Here is a 15758-nt window from a genome sequence, read left to right on the forward strand (position 1 = left end):
CGTCAATGCCCTGTACCAACATAGAGCAGAGCAGCTATCTGAACGCTACCCCAACAGAGGTCGATTATCTTGTTACTAATTTCACCTCCTCACTACGTACGACTCTGGATACTGTAGCTCCAGTGAAAACTAAGGTCTCTAATCAGAAGTACCTGACCCCGTGGTATAATTCTCAAACACGTACCCTAAAGCAGATGACTCGTAATCTGGAGAGGAAATGGCGTGTCACAAATTTAGAGGATCATCATTTAGCCTGGAGAAATAGTTTGTTGCTTTATAAGAAAGCCCTCCGCAAAGCCAGAACAGCTTACTACTCATCACTGATTGAAGAGAATAAGAACAACCCCAGGTTTCTCTTCAGCACTGTAGCCAGGCTGACAAAAAGTCAGAGCTCTGTTGAGCCAACCATCCCTTTAACGTTAACTAGTGATGACTTCATGAACTTCTTCACAAATAAAATTTTTATCATTAGAGAAAAAATTACCAATAATCATCCCACAGATGTAATATTATCTACAGCTACTCTTAGTACCATTGATGTTAAGTTAGACTCCTTTTCTCCAATCGATCTTTCTGAGTTAACTTCAATAATTACTTCCTCCAAACCATCAACGTGTCTTTTAGACCCCATTCCTACAAAACTGCTCAAAGAAGTCCTGCCATTGATTAATTCTTCGATCTTATATATGATCAACCTATCTCTAATAATCGGCTATGTACCACAGGCCTTCAAGCTGGCTGTAGTTAAACCTTTACTCAAAAAGCATCTCTAGACCCAGCAGTCTTAGCTAATTATAGGCCAATCTCCAACCTTCCTTTCATATCAAAAATCCTTGAAAGAGTAGTTGTCAAACAGCTAACAGATCATCTGCAGAGGAATGGTTTATTTGAAGAGTTTCAGTCAGGTTTCAGAGTTCATCACAGCACAGAAACAGCTTTATTGAAGGTTACAAATGATCTTCTTATGGCCTCTGACAGTGGACTCATCTCTGTGCTTGTCCTTCTTGACCTTAGTGCAGCATTCGATACTGTTGACCATAATATCCTATTAGAGCGATTAGAACATGCTGTAGGTATTACAGGTATTGCACTGCAGTGGTTTGTATCATATCTATCTAATAGACTCCAATTTGTGCATGTAAATGGAGAGTCCTCTTCACACACTGAGGTTAATTATGGAGTTCCACAGGGTTCAGTGCTAGGACCAATTCTGTTTACATTATACATGCTTCCCCTAGGCAGCATCATTAGAAGACATAGCATACATTTTCACTGCTATGCAGATGACACCCAGCTCTATCTGTCCATGAAGCCAGATAACACACACCAATGAGTTAAACTGCAGGAATGTCTTAAAGACATAAAGTCTTGGATGGCCACTAACTTTCTGCTTCTTAATTCAGATAAAACTGAGGTCATTGTACTCGGCGCTGAAAAGCTTAGAAATATGGTATCTAACCAGATTCTTACTCTGGATGGCATTAACTTGGCCTCCAGTAACACTGTGAGGAACCTTGGAGTCATTTTTGACCAGGATATGTCCTTCAACGCACATATTAAACAAATATGTAAGACTGCGTTCTTCCATTTGTGCAACATCTCTAAAATTAGAAATATCCTGTCTCAGAGTGACGCTGAAAAACTAGTTCATGCATTTATTACTTCCAGGCTAGACTACTGCAATTCATTATTATCAGGATGTCCAAAAAACTCACTGAAAAGCCTTCATTTAATCCAAAATGCTGCAGCAAGAGTACTGACAGGGACTAGAAAGAGAGAGCAGATTTCTCCTGTTTTCTTCTGTGGAACCGGCTTCCAGTTTGGATTCGGGAGACAGACACTATCTCTACTTTCAAGATTAGGCTTAAAACTTTCCTTTTTGCTAAAGCATATAGTTAGGGCTGGACCAGGTGACCCTGAATCCTCCCTTAGTTATGCTGCAATAGATGTAGGCTGCCGGGGGATTCCCATGATGCATTGAGTTTTTCCTTTCCAGTCACCTTTCTCGCTCACTATGTATTAACAGACCTCTCTGTGTTGAATCATATCTGTTATTAACCTCTGTCTCTCTTCCACAGCATGTCTTTATCCTGTCTTCCTTCTCTCACCCCAACCAATCACAGCAGATGGCCCCGCCCCTCCCTGAGCCTGGTTCTGCCGGAGGTTTCTTCCTGTTAAAAGGGAGTTTTTCCTTCCCACTGTCGCCAAAGTGCTTGCTCATAGGGGGTCATATGATTGTTGGGTTTTTCTCTGTATCTATGAAGCGCCTTGAGGTGACTTTTGTTGTGATTTGGCGCTATATAAATAAAATTGAATTGAATTGAATTGAATAGACATTGTTTTAAGTGTATTTGACCAAAGATTTGACTGAAAATTCACATGCAAGCTTTTTTTTCAAGGCTGTCGTATTTGCCTGCAAACAATACCTTTCAGCTAGCTAAAACAGAATATTATGCTATCAGCGAGCAACATGGCTAATGCCTTTCACACAGCTTTGTCTCAACTCCAAAGAGCCACAGAAGTAAAAGCTAATAATAATAATTGAAACAATCTTTGAAAAAATGACTTACCAAGCATGGCAAACAACTCAAATATCCATCCATCCATCTTCATCCGCTTTATTCGAGGCCAGGTCGCGGGGGCAGCAGCCTAAGCAAAGAGGCCCAGACCTCCCTCTCCCCAGCCACCTCCTCCAGCTTATCCGGGGGAACACCAAGGCGTTCCCAGGCCAGCCGAGAGATATAATCTTCCAGCGTGTCCTGGGTCTGCCGGTGGGACATGCCTGGAACACCTCACCCAGGAGGCGCCCAGGGGGCATCCTTGTCAGATGCCCGAACCACCTCAGCTGGCTCCTTTCGATGTGGAGCAGCAGCGGCTCTACTCTGAGCCCCTCCCGGATGGCCAAACTTCTCACCCTATCTCTAAGGGAGAGGCCAGCCACCAGCCACTATGGCCACGAGCTGTGGGTAGTGACCGAAAGAACGAGATCGCGGATACAAGCGGCGGAAATGAGCTTCCTCCGAAAGGTGGCTGGCCTCTCCCAACTCAAATATGTAGAGCAAAATGTTCTGAAACGGCTTCACTTCAGCTTCGATTGGAGCCTATGGTGCTGGGGGCGGAGTCTGTGAATTTACTCTATTGGTGTCATAGCCCCTGTAGGAGTTCAGAGTTAAGAGGTCAAGAGTTAATGTTTCCATTGTAACACCTCCAGATTTGACATAGAAACACTCATTTTTAACACTCGATTTTAACTACTATCATTTTACACCTCAGAGTTACATTAAAAGAATGTGACTCTACTTAGAGTAAAATTAACTCTAAGACTACTAACACCAAAACATTTAACACTTTTGAATTTGCTGTGAACAGAGGAGCTGCAGTGAAACAATAAGTGAGAAAAGAACAAAAGTAAACCATAAAAGTTAAAGCAGTCGTCTGTAGCAGCACCAGAACTCAGAGTTAATAAACGTGCTGCCACATGTGGCTGATTCTATCCTGGGGACAAAGTGAGATTTGGCAGGTTAACCATCAAACATGGACGGATTCATATACAGCACTTTTCTCAAAGCACTGTATACAACACGCCTCATTCACACCCACTCATACAAGCACGTCTAAACTCAAGTGCAAACTAATAAACATTGACACTCCAATGAATGCATCGGAGGGCAATTTGGGGTTAGTATCTTGCCCGAGGATATTTGGTGGAGCCAGGAATCGAACTAGTAGCTGATCTGCTCTACCACGTGAGCCACGGCCTCCCCTTATAAATAAGGGACAGAAGCACAACACGCAACCAGCTGAGCTTAGTGTATGTCACTAAGGGCTGCAGTCGTGTGGTGTAATGAGAAAAGGATCCACACTGCAGGTACTGGCTGAGGTGCGAGTGAGTGAAAGTAAAGTACAAAAACAGGAAATAAGGAGCAGGGAGCAACTAAAGCCTAAACTGGGAAAACTAACAAACAAAGCTGAAAACATGAGGCCATGCAGGGAAAGGAGAGATGGAGCAACGACAAACAGAGGCAGACACACTATCAATACACACAAGGCAATGAGGGAATGACACACAGGAGGGGAGCACAGCTGAAGAAAGCAAAACAGGAAATGCAATTTTACAAACATAATCTCAGAGACACGAACAGGACACAGGACGACAGAAACACTAAAGACTCAAACCCAAAGAACTAAAAACAGAAGAAACTAGAAAATAAAAACAATAAACTCAAAACACTGAGACAGCAACCCGGGACCACAGTGTAAATATGCACTGTATGTGACGTTGCAGGTAACGGTCACTCAACGGGGCGTTTAAAGTGGAAGAAAGGAAGAAAGAGTTTTGCTCATTATATGGGACAGTTGGCAGCTCTACAGGTGGGGAACCCACATCAGGTGTAGCAGTGCAGCACGGACAGAAGAAAACATTAAAATAAAAAGAATAACTGAGACTGTGAGCTTCCGCAGGTGTGTTTGCTTTGTGTACAGATGAGCTGCTGCTCTTTGTGCAGACGGGCTTTGAAGCAGCCTGGCGCCATCTTCAGGGGTTTAATGAGGCGAACCACAGAGGGGTTCATGCGTCATGTCAGAGCGCTCTGTCCACACATTCATCAACATGTGTGTCCTGCTGCCTTCAGGTGTCGGCAGGGCTTCAGTGTGACAGAAATGAGGTGCAAACTGAGTTGCTGTCTGTGTGTGTGTGGGTGTTACTGTGGGTTTGTAAGGACTCTGCTGCTTTGCAGTGTCTGTGCTGCTGCTCCTGACTTTAAACCAGAGGCTGATGTTCATGGATTATACCAGAGGACGAGCTGAGAACATTATTGCTGAGGCCACAAGAACTGATTATGTTAAAGACTTACTGTAAAACATTTTTCAATTTGATTCAAACTACAAAGACTCTTGTGTTTCCTCACAATCCAGAGCAGTTTAACAGTGTGTGGCTCCCTCTAGTGGATGTTGTGGAGTATTCTGTTGTCTTTGCTCCAAAGGTTTTTGTACAGAGTTTTGCTGTTTCCTGTCACTGTGGGCCTCACAGCACAGTAGTACACAGCAGAGTCAGACACTGCAGCAGAGGAGATCTGAAGATCCAGCCACTTTTTTCCAGACAGCTTTGTGGAGAATCTTGCAGCTGATTTCAGAAACTCTGACTTTCTTGAATTGTTCATCCCTGATATTTGGATCAGGAACTCTGGCGGTTTCCCTGGATATTGTCGATACCAGAAGAAATGATCATTGAGATCTGCATCTTGGGAATAAGTGCAGGACAGAGTGAGAGTGTTTCCTTCTAAAGTGGACTCTTTATCCTTGACTGCAGTGAGTTGATCACAGCTGACACCTAAAGAAAGAGATAAATGTTGTTAAAGACGACGTTAAACTGTGAGCGCCTGTTCCAGTAATTTCTAGCAAACAGATCCTTTAAAGACATTTCTTCTTCCTGCTTTAACCAACCTGTTAGTGTGATCACAAACAAAGGAAACATGAGCCAGTAATGCAGTGACAGCATCTTCCACACACTATCTGTTCTGTATGCTTCACATACTGAATGTATCTGACAGTGGGAGTCCTTTTCTGCTCCGTGACAGTGTTGCTCCTCCTTCAGCCTCTTCCTCCTCTCATATCTCTGCATGTTACAAACACCAAAACCAAACCTCAACACATGTTACAGCTTTCAGCACAAACTCAGAAACCTCCAGTGGTTTTAACCTTCGTGTTTCATACTTTTGGATTTCATCTTGTACTTAGACAGTAAATAAAGACTGACTGGCACAGCTGGATTCATGCTTTCGGGCTGCTGTGGCATGAAGCTGCCACTGGGCGGCGGGCTATTGTCAAGCATTGAGTGTTTTCTGTGTTCTGGAGTTATTACGATTAATCGTTGCAATTTGTTTTCACTTTAAAATACTGTGTGAAATTGTGCCTTACTCAGTGAAGCGAACATTGATGATTTATGATCGTGTTTATGTTTCAGGAGTAAATATTCCGTCCGACCTGGAAAAGTTTCCAGCGGAACTTCATGTTAACGCTTCTACTTCGCCGGAACTTCACTGTGACACCGGGCGGAAGTAAACAAAGAAAAAGCGGAAGTACCGTTAGCTTTCCTCTGCTAGCAGCTAGCTGTTGGAGTAACATGTCTGCTGTTCAGCGTCTCAGAGTTTATCAGCGAGGAAGAGGAGGAGATGTTGGAGTCTGAGGAAGACTCTGGTGGTCTGAGCTTACAGCACAGCTGAAGGTAAATTCACATAAATGTCTATAATAACAGAAACGTCCCGCAGTGATCGCACAGTTCAGCTAACAGGGCACATTTCTGTGGACGCTGCTCTAGATATGAGCAGCTGCTCAACACACATTTATTTAAAGGCACGGAGGGTGTGTGAGCCTCTGAAGGGTCCAGTGGTACTTATTTAGAATAAAAATAAGTACTTCTGTCAGCAGCTGGGACTGAAGGAGGAGACGGATACCTTCATGGTGACTGCTGCTGAGGAAGGAGAGCACAGTGAGCCAGGAGGAGACGAGGAGCAGCTCCTCTGTCACAGCTCTGCTGGAGCTGAGAGTCAGCATCTGGAAGGAGGCCGGAGTGCAGACTCGGGAAAATTAGAAACAGAAGTGACAGCAGGAGGTTCCCCCACATCAGAGAGTTGTGTAACTATGACACAGGTAAAAAGCCTGTAAACTGTGATGGTTGTGGGAAGGACAGAATCCACACAGGTGAATTTTGTGGGAAAAACTTCAGTTCTCGCCTGAGCGTGCACGTGAGAGCCCACACAGGCGAGAAGCCGGATCCATGTGAAACACGGAAAAAGGAGAAATCCATGTGAAAGGTGGACTGTTTCCATGGCAACTTTCTGTCTGTCCTAGCACAAGATGCTCGTACAGCAGAAACTCTCAAACTCAAGAACAGTTAAGAGATTCTGTGAAACGGAGTAAAGGTTTGATTTAAAGCAGTGAAACAGTTTAAGTGAAGCTGCGCTTTCAGCAGTCACACGACTCTGTGCAGATCGTTCATAAACACAGTCTGACTTTATCTGTCTTTGCATCCTTTTTATTTCTTTTATGCTTCAAATTGTGTAATAAACAAAATCAGATGATATTTGTCTTTTAATGTGACTAAACCTAAAACTACAGCTGCTTCTAACTGTGCTGCTTCAGGACGTCCCAGGTGCTGTTAAACAGAGTTTTAACATCCTGGTTTTATTTTGGATGTTTGCTTTACTTTGCACAAATTATTTCACAAAAACTTAGACCATTAGAGGAATCATAATGTAAATGAAACTCTGTAAAGCACCGGTACAAATAAACAAATAAAAAGCATTCTGATATTGGAGCAGTCAGCTCGTAGCACTCACAAAGAGTAGATCGCTCCTGCCTGAGTGCTGATGCAGCAGAGGGGAAGTAGCTCACCCCTCCCTCTCTCACCTCCAGCTGTTTTCCTCCCAGACTGAAAGAAACCAGTTCAGCAGCTGTCTCCAGTGATGCAGCCCAGATGTTTCCTCTGTTTGTAGTGTTTGTGTTTCCTGTGTGGGTCTGCTGTCACTGCTTTGTTCATAACGGCCTCTCTTACAGTGAACATGAACGTAGATGTTTTATATTCTCTTTACAGCTTCACTAAGGTCCTGAATATTTAAACCTTTATTTTGAAAATAAGTAAAAAACAAAACCTCTCCAACTGTCTCGCCCTCTGACGTCATCATTCTTTCTTACTGGTCTGTTCTTTGTTTTTATCTCATCTTTCATTTTCTACTCAGAGGTCGAAGCAGTTAACGGTCTCCGGAGGGCAGCGCTGCGTCACATCTGGTAGAAGCACCGGCGAAATACTTGGACTGAACCGGAAGTGTGTTGTTGTGTGAGCTGTGTCAGTAACAATGCCTTCAGTTCAGTATCTGAGAGAGTTTATCAACGAGCGACTAACTGCTGCTGCTGAACAAATATTCTTGGAGTTTGAAAAAACGATCGTCCAGTACGAGGAAGAGATCGACCGTCAGCGCAGACTGCTGGATATCACCTGGAAACCCGAAATCAAGCTGCACAGGACAGGTGAGTGTCCGTCTGAGGGAGGATCCTGATCACAGCTCTGCGGGACGTTTCTGATTGTGAGGACTTTTTGGAGATGTGAGCTAACAAAGAGCAAACAGAGGACAGGACTGCACTGCGCTCCATTCAAACAGCAGCTTTTCTCTGACCTGGATCGATCAGTTTCTTTATGTTTGCTGTCAAAGTTGGAAAACATGGAAAATCGAGCTTCAGAGTACATAATTTATTCCAGATGGAGTTTATACATTTAAATATAACGTTTCTATAAATGTGTGTTTCCTGTTGCACTTGTGAAAGTTGCAAACAAACGTTGGAAACATAAAGTCGTTGTGCAATAATAAAATATTAACGTGATCTCCAGGCTGTTGCTCGTCCTCAGCGCTGTGATCTGCTGCTGTGCTGAGGACTGTTTGAAACCAGTTCCACTTTATCTTCATCTAAACACACCTGTTCTGTCTGTGTGTGAATCAGCAGCTTTTTGTGGTGCTGGAGGGGTTTGTGTACCTGTACCAGGCCCTATCCTGGAGCCGGGCCTGGAGCGAGTGTCTGGGGGGCCACGGCCCATAAAAAGCTGCACGAGGGGCTTTAGGGGTTCAGTTCTTTGTGCCTCGAGCAGTTTAATCTCTGACCAGTCTGGCCACAGAGGTGAGGAAAGTCGCTTCTCTGGTGGACGAGCGACACCAGCATGATGTAGTCGGGCTCGCCAAAACGCACAGCTCGTGTTATAAAACGAAGCTGCTGGAGACGCGCGGCACTCTGGCCTGGATTTGCCTTCCGTGGCACTCGTATCCCCTCTGTGGGTGTTTCCACAGGACAAAGTGAGGATTCAGAGGTGCTCCTGCAGGAGGACGGGTTGGACTCCACCCTGGGCCGTTTGCTGTCTGGGGGTGCTCCCGCTCCCTCCCCCTTTCCTGTCTGCTCTGCTGCTCTAATCTGTAAAGTGAATCCAGGCCTCGTACTGCTGGAACTTCTCACGCTGGAGAACGTTTGACGTCTCATTCAGCTTCCACGGCTTCAGATGAATTTTCACTCATATTTACTTTTTGTGAATTCATCATTTTCTGCAGGGCGTCAGACACTCAGAGTAAAACATCGATTCATCATTTCTGCACAGATCACTGACCTTTGTTTCCATATTGAACCCAGAATCATTCAGGCTCCGTGATTAGAGGTTTGGAGTTGCATGTAGTGTAGCATCTTCTTCTCATGCAGCAGTGACCTGTGTGTGATGCATGGAGGGTGTGGGAGCTTACACAAGTGCTGCAGGTTATCTGACCTTTCTGTTAATGAAATCTGCACCATCAGCTGTGGTCAAGCTAGTTTACTTACTGCATGCAGGAGAGCCAACACACATCAAATATCAAAGTTCACAGTCATGGGAACCCTTTTATACCCTCACACACAACTCTCAGTATCTTTCAGTTACAACAGGTTTTTGTCACACAGCCTGTTGCTGGGCAGAGAGCAACTCCCACTATCTTTTCCCAGGAAGCTCCTGGCACTGGTCTTCTTGGGGGGTTTGTCCTTGTACTCTCTAACAGTTAGCAGATAACTTAGTGAAACATCGTTAAGCAAAGCTAAACAGTTTTCACCAGGTCACACTGACACATGCATACAATTCATCTAAGCCTCAATCTAAATGTGGAAATGTGAAAACTAGAATTTTCCCATTACACTCTTTAACAGAAAAGTACTTCATTTTATTCTAGTTTTTGCTCTTATACACACTTATGGTTGCAGTGAATATTTACTCAGTTTTCTCTTTTTCATCACATCAATTTTAATTTTCTGTCCTCCAGGCGTCCCACAGCAGCCTGTCTGTGAGGAGGAGGAGGTTCTCCCTGAGCAGCAGCTCTGGAACCAGGAGAGGAGCTCCAGTGTGGAGCAGGAGGAACCAGAACCTCCACAGATTAAAGAGGAACAGGAGGAACTGTGCAGCAGTCAGGAGGGAGAGCAGCTGGGACTGAAGGAGGAGATTTATAGCTTTACGGTGCCTTGTATGTATGAGGAAAGTGACGACAGTGAATCAGAACTCCTCGGGGAGCAGCTCCTCTCTCCCAGCTTTCCTGTGGCTGAGTCTGAGGGTCATGAAGGAAGTAAATATAGAGATTTAGGAGTAACTGAGAATGCAGAGGTGAAGCCAAAGAAGAGAAATCACAGTGAAAATGCACAAATGAACCCTAGTATGCCAATGAGTCAGTGTAACACTGGCACAGGTAACAAGTCTGTATCGTGTGATGTTTGTGGAAAAGCCTTTAAGAAAAGGTACCAAATGAAGATCCATCAGAGAATCCACACAGGTGAGAAGCCGTACCTTTGTAAAACCTGTGGGAAGGGATTTAGTGACCCGTCATCGGTTAAAAAGCATAAGGCGGTCCACACAGGGGAGAAGCCGTATTCTTGCACCACGTGTGGGAAAGGTTTTACTCAGAGTGGTAGTTTGTTGAGCCACATGAGAACCCACACGGGGGAGAAACCGTATCTGTGTAACACGTGTGGGAAACGTTTCAGTCAGAATAGCGGTTTGTGGGTCCACATGAGAAGTCACACAGGGGAGAAACCATATTTCTGCAAAATGTGTGGGAAGAGTTTTAGTCAGAGCAGCAGGCTGTCCATCCACACCAGGATCCACACTGGTGAGAAGCCGTATCGCTGCAAAATGTGTGGGAAAGATTTTCGCTCTCAGTATCATTTGACTGTACACGTGAGAAACCACTCGGATAGTAAACCTTACCCTTGTAACACGTGATGTTTCCAGTGTCCACAGGAGACTCTGCGTCTTTGTAGCGTAACTTCACAGGAGGAGATGGCTGCTTCCAGCTGCTGCTCATGTTTGCCCTTCCTGGGTTTGTGTCTCCAGCTGAACTGAAACAGCAACCTCTCACTTGGCTAGCAGCTCTGTTACCCATCACACTATGAATCCTCTTATTTCACCGGTCAACAATTTGTGTATAAAAAGGCAGTTTCTGAACTGCAGGCTGAACCGCTGCTTTGCTCATAAGCACTAAAGTCAGCTGGGTCTGGTTCTCTGTGTACCAGCAACTAGACGGATCACTGGCAGAAGCACCGGAACTAAACAGGACTGCAGCCATAGATCACGTGTTTTACTGCGAATCAATCTGGCAGTGATATAAAAAGTCTGATCAGTGGAAATCAGTTCCTGGGTTCTGTTTTCTACAAAAGCTGTTTTGTAGGATTTCTTTGAGACTCTGGAAGAAAACATGTTTGATGACGTCTCTGCTTCAGTAGAATCAGAGGCAACAGTGTAAATATGACAAAGATGCAGCTCTGATCTTCCGCCTGCATCACGAGGTTTTCTTCTTTACTCCATCACTCTGTTTGCACTTGAACATTTAGTGGAAGATGTTTGGTTTGTGTCCTCAGTGATTTTTGGATTGAACTCAGATGTTGAAGTTTGTGTTTCAAGCATGCTTTGTTTTGTGTTCACATCTTTTTAAACGTTTCAGTCTTTAGAGCTGACACTAACAAACTGTACGAGCTGTTTGACGTGTCGATGTGAAAGGATCTTTATAAATAAAGTTTCCGTTGTGCTTCACAGCAGCTCTGTCTCTGTCTCTGATCTTTACTGCTTCATTTCTCTGTTGTCTTTGTCATCAGTCCAATGACACAAGAATCAGAGGTTTAACAGTGTGTGGCTCCCTCTAGTGGATGTTGTGGAGTATTCTGTTGTCTTTGCTCCAAAGGTTTTTGTACAGAGTTTTGCTGTTTCCTGTCACTGTGGGCTGCAGAGCACAGTAGTACACAGCAGAGTCAGACAGCTGAAGCTTCTGGATCTTCAGAGAAACTGACTTTTCTGTTTTGTTGAGTTCAGCATCAAATCTGTGTTTTGGGAACTCTTGAGCGTTTTCAGTTCCAGAAACATCTCGCCGTAAAACATATTTCAGATAGTCGTTCACATCCTGTTTGTACCAGAACAAATATGGAAATGTATAAGTTGTTTCATATTTGCAGTGAAGTGTAACTGTGTCTCCTTCAGCAGCAATGACATCTCCTTGTTCCTGGATCACTTTGTCTTCTCCTTTACACTCTGAGGAAGAACAGAACATGCAGAGGAAGACATGGATCAATAAACATGGTTAAAATGGTAAATGACCTGTATTTGTATAGCGCTTTACTAGTCCCTAAGGACCCCAAAGCCCTTTACATACCCATCCACACACACATTCACACACTGGTGATGGCAGCTACATTGTAGCCACAGCCACCCCGGGGCGCACTGACAGAGGCGAGGCTGCCGGACACTGGCGCCACCGGGCCCTCTGACCCCCACCAGTAGGCAACGGGTGAAGTGTCTTGCCCAAGAACACAACGACCGAGACTGTTCAAGCCAGGGTTCAAACCGGCCACCTTCTGATTACAAGACGAACTCCCAACTCTTGAGCCACGATCGCCCCCAAAAACTCACCATTAATCAGACGAACACATTTATTTAAACAGAGGAAACATGTTGATGTTTGTATCTCACCAAAGAAAAGAGCAGCAAGAATAATCCACAGCCAATGTTCCATCTGTACAACAAGGTTTAAATCAACAGGAGAAACTAGCTGATGTTCAACATTCAGTCTGAGAATTGTTCTCTTCACAGCAGCACTTATTATTGACACAATGGTTGAACACAGTGCAGAAGGAGAGCACCGCCTACTGGATGATGTCGCCCTCTGTCTCCTCTTTGAGCTTCACTTCTCTCACTTCCTCTTCCTCCTGCTTCACAGACTGTTAGCAGCATTTGAATCACTGTGAGGATGGAGGAGGGAGCACTTTGCACTGTGTGCACAACGAGCCAAATGTTCTCATCACTGATGCTTCTCATGCTTAAAGTGAGATTCAGGGTCAGATATTTCTGCAGATTATTTGTGGTTTGTGTCTAACAATAACAATAACAGGAGGTTTAATAAGACACGATTACTCATGACTCATGTGTTTCAGTATAACAAACTGAGGAACTATATTTTAGCAAGATTTTTTCACTCAGGGGGGCACACAGCCATGCAGTAAAGCAACATACACACACACACATTAGCTGCATGCTTTATGGGATCAAAACAGAAAATTTACTTCCTTCCCAAAGGAAATATAACATTTAAATCCAAAAATGAGTGTCTTGGAGGAAGTCTGTCATGCCATCCAGTTTACATCCCCCAGATCTGCTGAAATCAAACCTTTTCATTCATGATATTTATGATAATCTCATATTTACACAAACAAAATTGTGCTTCCTCTGCTGGAACTTCACCGTGTTACACCAGACGACAGAGCAGAGTGTGTTATTGTGTGTGAGCTGAGTGTGTGAGCTGTGTCAGTAACAATGCCTTGGAGGAAAGGGCTCATCACACAGCCTTGTGGTGCACCGGTGTTCATTGTGATTGTAGATGAGCAGCGGTTATCCAGCCGGACATGTTGGGGGCGGTTGGTCAGGAAGTCCAGTAACCATTTGCAGATGAGGGAACTGATGCCCAGGTCTGTCAGTTTCCTGATGAGTTGTGAGGGGTGGATTGTATTGAATGCTGAACTAAAGTCTATAAACAGCATTCTGGCGTATGTGTTGTTGTTGTCCAGGTGTGAGAGGACAGAGTGCAGTGCGATGGAGACTGCACCCTCTGTGCTCCTGTTCTGGCGGTATGCGAATTGGTGGGGGTCCAGGGTGGGGGGGAGACAGGATTTGAAGTGTGCTAGGACCAGCTGCTCTAAGCACTTAGTGATGATGGGGTGAGTGCTACTGGGTGGTAGTCATTGAGGCTAGATGGGTTGGAGTTTTTGGGTATGGGGACGATGGAGGTGGATTTGAAGCAGGCCGGTACCACAGCGTAGGCCAAGGACAGGTTGAATATGTCTGTGAGCACTCCTGCAAGCTCCCCAGAACACGCTCTGAGAACACGCCCGGGGATGCCATCAGGACCTGCAGCCTTGTGGACATTGATCCTGCTCAGCACCGCTCCTACATCGGTGGGGGAGAGAGTCAGAGGTCGGTGGTCTGGCGTCACGTCTGCTTTGGTCATGGGGTTCCCTCGCTCAAAACGAGCATAAAAGTTGTTGAGCTCGTTGAGGAAGGAGACATCAGAAGATGCGGGGGAGGGTTTGGTGGTCCTGTAGTCTGTAATGGTCTGGAGTCCTTGCCACATGCGTCGGGGCTGGAGTTGGAGAAGTGCTCTTCTACCTTCTTTTTGTGATGGTGTTTGGCTTTTTTGATGCCCTTCTTTAGATTAGCCCTGGCTGTGCTGTAGGCGTGTGCATCTCCTGACCTAAAGGCAGTGTTGCGGGCCTTCAGGAGGAGACGAACATCCCGGTTCACCCAAGGCTTCTGGTTGGGGTACATGGTGATCCGTTACTGGGTGGTAACACTGTCTGTGGTTGTGGAGATGTAATCCAGTACAGATGAGGCGTACTGGTCCAGGTCTGTGTGGGTGAACGTATTTAAATCTGTCCTGGAGCACTGCGTCTGTCCCCTCTGGCCACACTTTATTTGTCCTCAGAGACATGTTGGTGGAATCTGGGGAGGACTGTCTTTAAGTTGGTGTGGTTGAAGTCGCCCGCAACAATAAAAGCAGCCTCGGGTGTTATTCTGGTGTTTGTTAATGGCTGCAGAAAGTTCTTTCATGGCCAACCTAGCATTAGTGTCGGGGGGGAGGGGGGGGATATACACTGCAGTGAGTATGATCGAAGTGAGTTCTCTGGGGAGATAATAAGGTCTGCATTTGACCATTAAAAACTCCGCATTAGGTGAGCAGTGACTCTCAGTAGTAGTGGAGTTCATGCACCAAGCGTTGGTAATATAACCTGAAGAAGGAGCTGCTGACCGTCTTCTACCGCTGCTCCATTGAAAGTGTGCTGACATATTGCATCGGTGTGTGGTTCTCCAGCTGCACCACAGCACAGAGAAAGGCACTCCAGAGGGTCATCAATATGGCCCAAAAAATCATTGGACATCCTCTTCCCTCCCTGAAGGACCTGTACAGCACTCACTGTCTCAAGAGGGCCCGCAGCATCCTCCAGGACTGCACACACCCAGGACACCGGGTGTTTAAGCTGCTGCCGTCTGGCAGGAGGTTCAGGCTGCTGAGGTCCCGAACAAACAGACTCAAGGACAGCTTTTACAACAGGACAACAGCCCTGATCAATGCTAACAGCTGACCTGATTGGCTACCTACCTGGACTTTTTTTGGGGGGGTTAACAACGATAAAAACAGTAATAATAATATTTATATTTATAACAGTGTGCAATAATAACACAGTGCAATACAAATACACTTCTTCTTTTTTATTACTAAGTTAATATACTGTGTTGTGTTGTTTGTGTGGCGTTGTGATGTGTCGTGTCATGTTGTGTTACATGTAGTGCCGACGTAGGACAGTTTTCCAATTTCATTGTACTACTGTACTATGTCTGACTGTGCAATGACAATAAAGAGTTAGCGTTTTCATATTTTTCAAAAGCAGACATGCTGAAGGTTTGGAGATGAAAACACTGCTGCTTTGTGTTATATTGAAATCAGTCCATTAAACATCCACCAAACATTCTCAGACAATCATCCAAAACCTGACCTACATACTTTGATCATTTCCAGGTTACAGACTCTCAGATTACTGAGCCGTCGACCACGTTTCACTGTTTTGATTTGCTTTTGTGTTTTCTGTCTGAACGTTCCTGCAGTTGGTTTGTGGTTGATGTGGATTTGCTGCTCATGTGAATCCTCCCACAGTGTTTCATTAGCAGCTGT

At 45.0% G+C, this 15758-nt stretch overlaps 1 protein-coding gene across 1 annotated transcript; it reads left to right on the forward strand.

Moving 5' to 3' along the window:
* The first annotated feature begins 7830 nt into the window (after positions 1 to 7830).
* On the forward strand, positions 7831 to 12071 carry LOC146496889 (uncharacterized). The gene is made up of 2 exons (XM_085140898.1): positions 7831 to 8025; positions 9822 to 12071. Exons 1-2 carry the CDS (start codon positions 7854 to 7856, stop codon positions 10769 to 10771), a joined length of 1122 nt encoding a protein of 373 aa, XP_084997024.1. The 5' UTR covers positions 7831 to 7853; the 3' UTR covers positions 10772 to 12071.
* The last annotated feature ends 3687 nt before the right edge of the window (positions 12072 to 15758 follow it).

Source organism: Neolamprologus multifasciatus, chromosome 18 (assembly GCF_963576455.1).
Source record: "Neolamprologus multifasciatus chromosome 18, fNeoMul1.2, whole genome shotgun sequence".
In the NCBI taxonomy this organism is placed as follows: domain Eukaryota; kingdom Metazoa; phylum Chordata; class Actinopteri; order Cichliformes; family Cichlidae; genus Neolamprologus; species Neolamprologus multifasciatus.

What these genes read in the sequence shown, in the direction of transcription:
- LOC146496889 (XM_085140898.1), top strand. Translation starts at nt 7,854, where the DNA reads ATGCCTTCAGTTCAGTATCTGAGAGAGTTTATCAACGAGCGACTAACT. An exon ending in AATCAAGCTGCACAGGACAG is followed by an intron (nt 8,026 to 9,821) that starts GTGAGTGTCCGT and finishes TCTGTCCTCCAG; the next exon opens with GCGTCCCACAGCAGCCTGTC.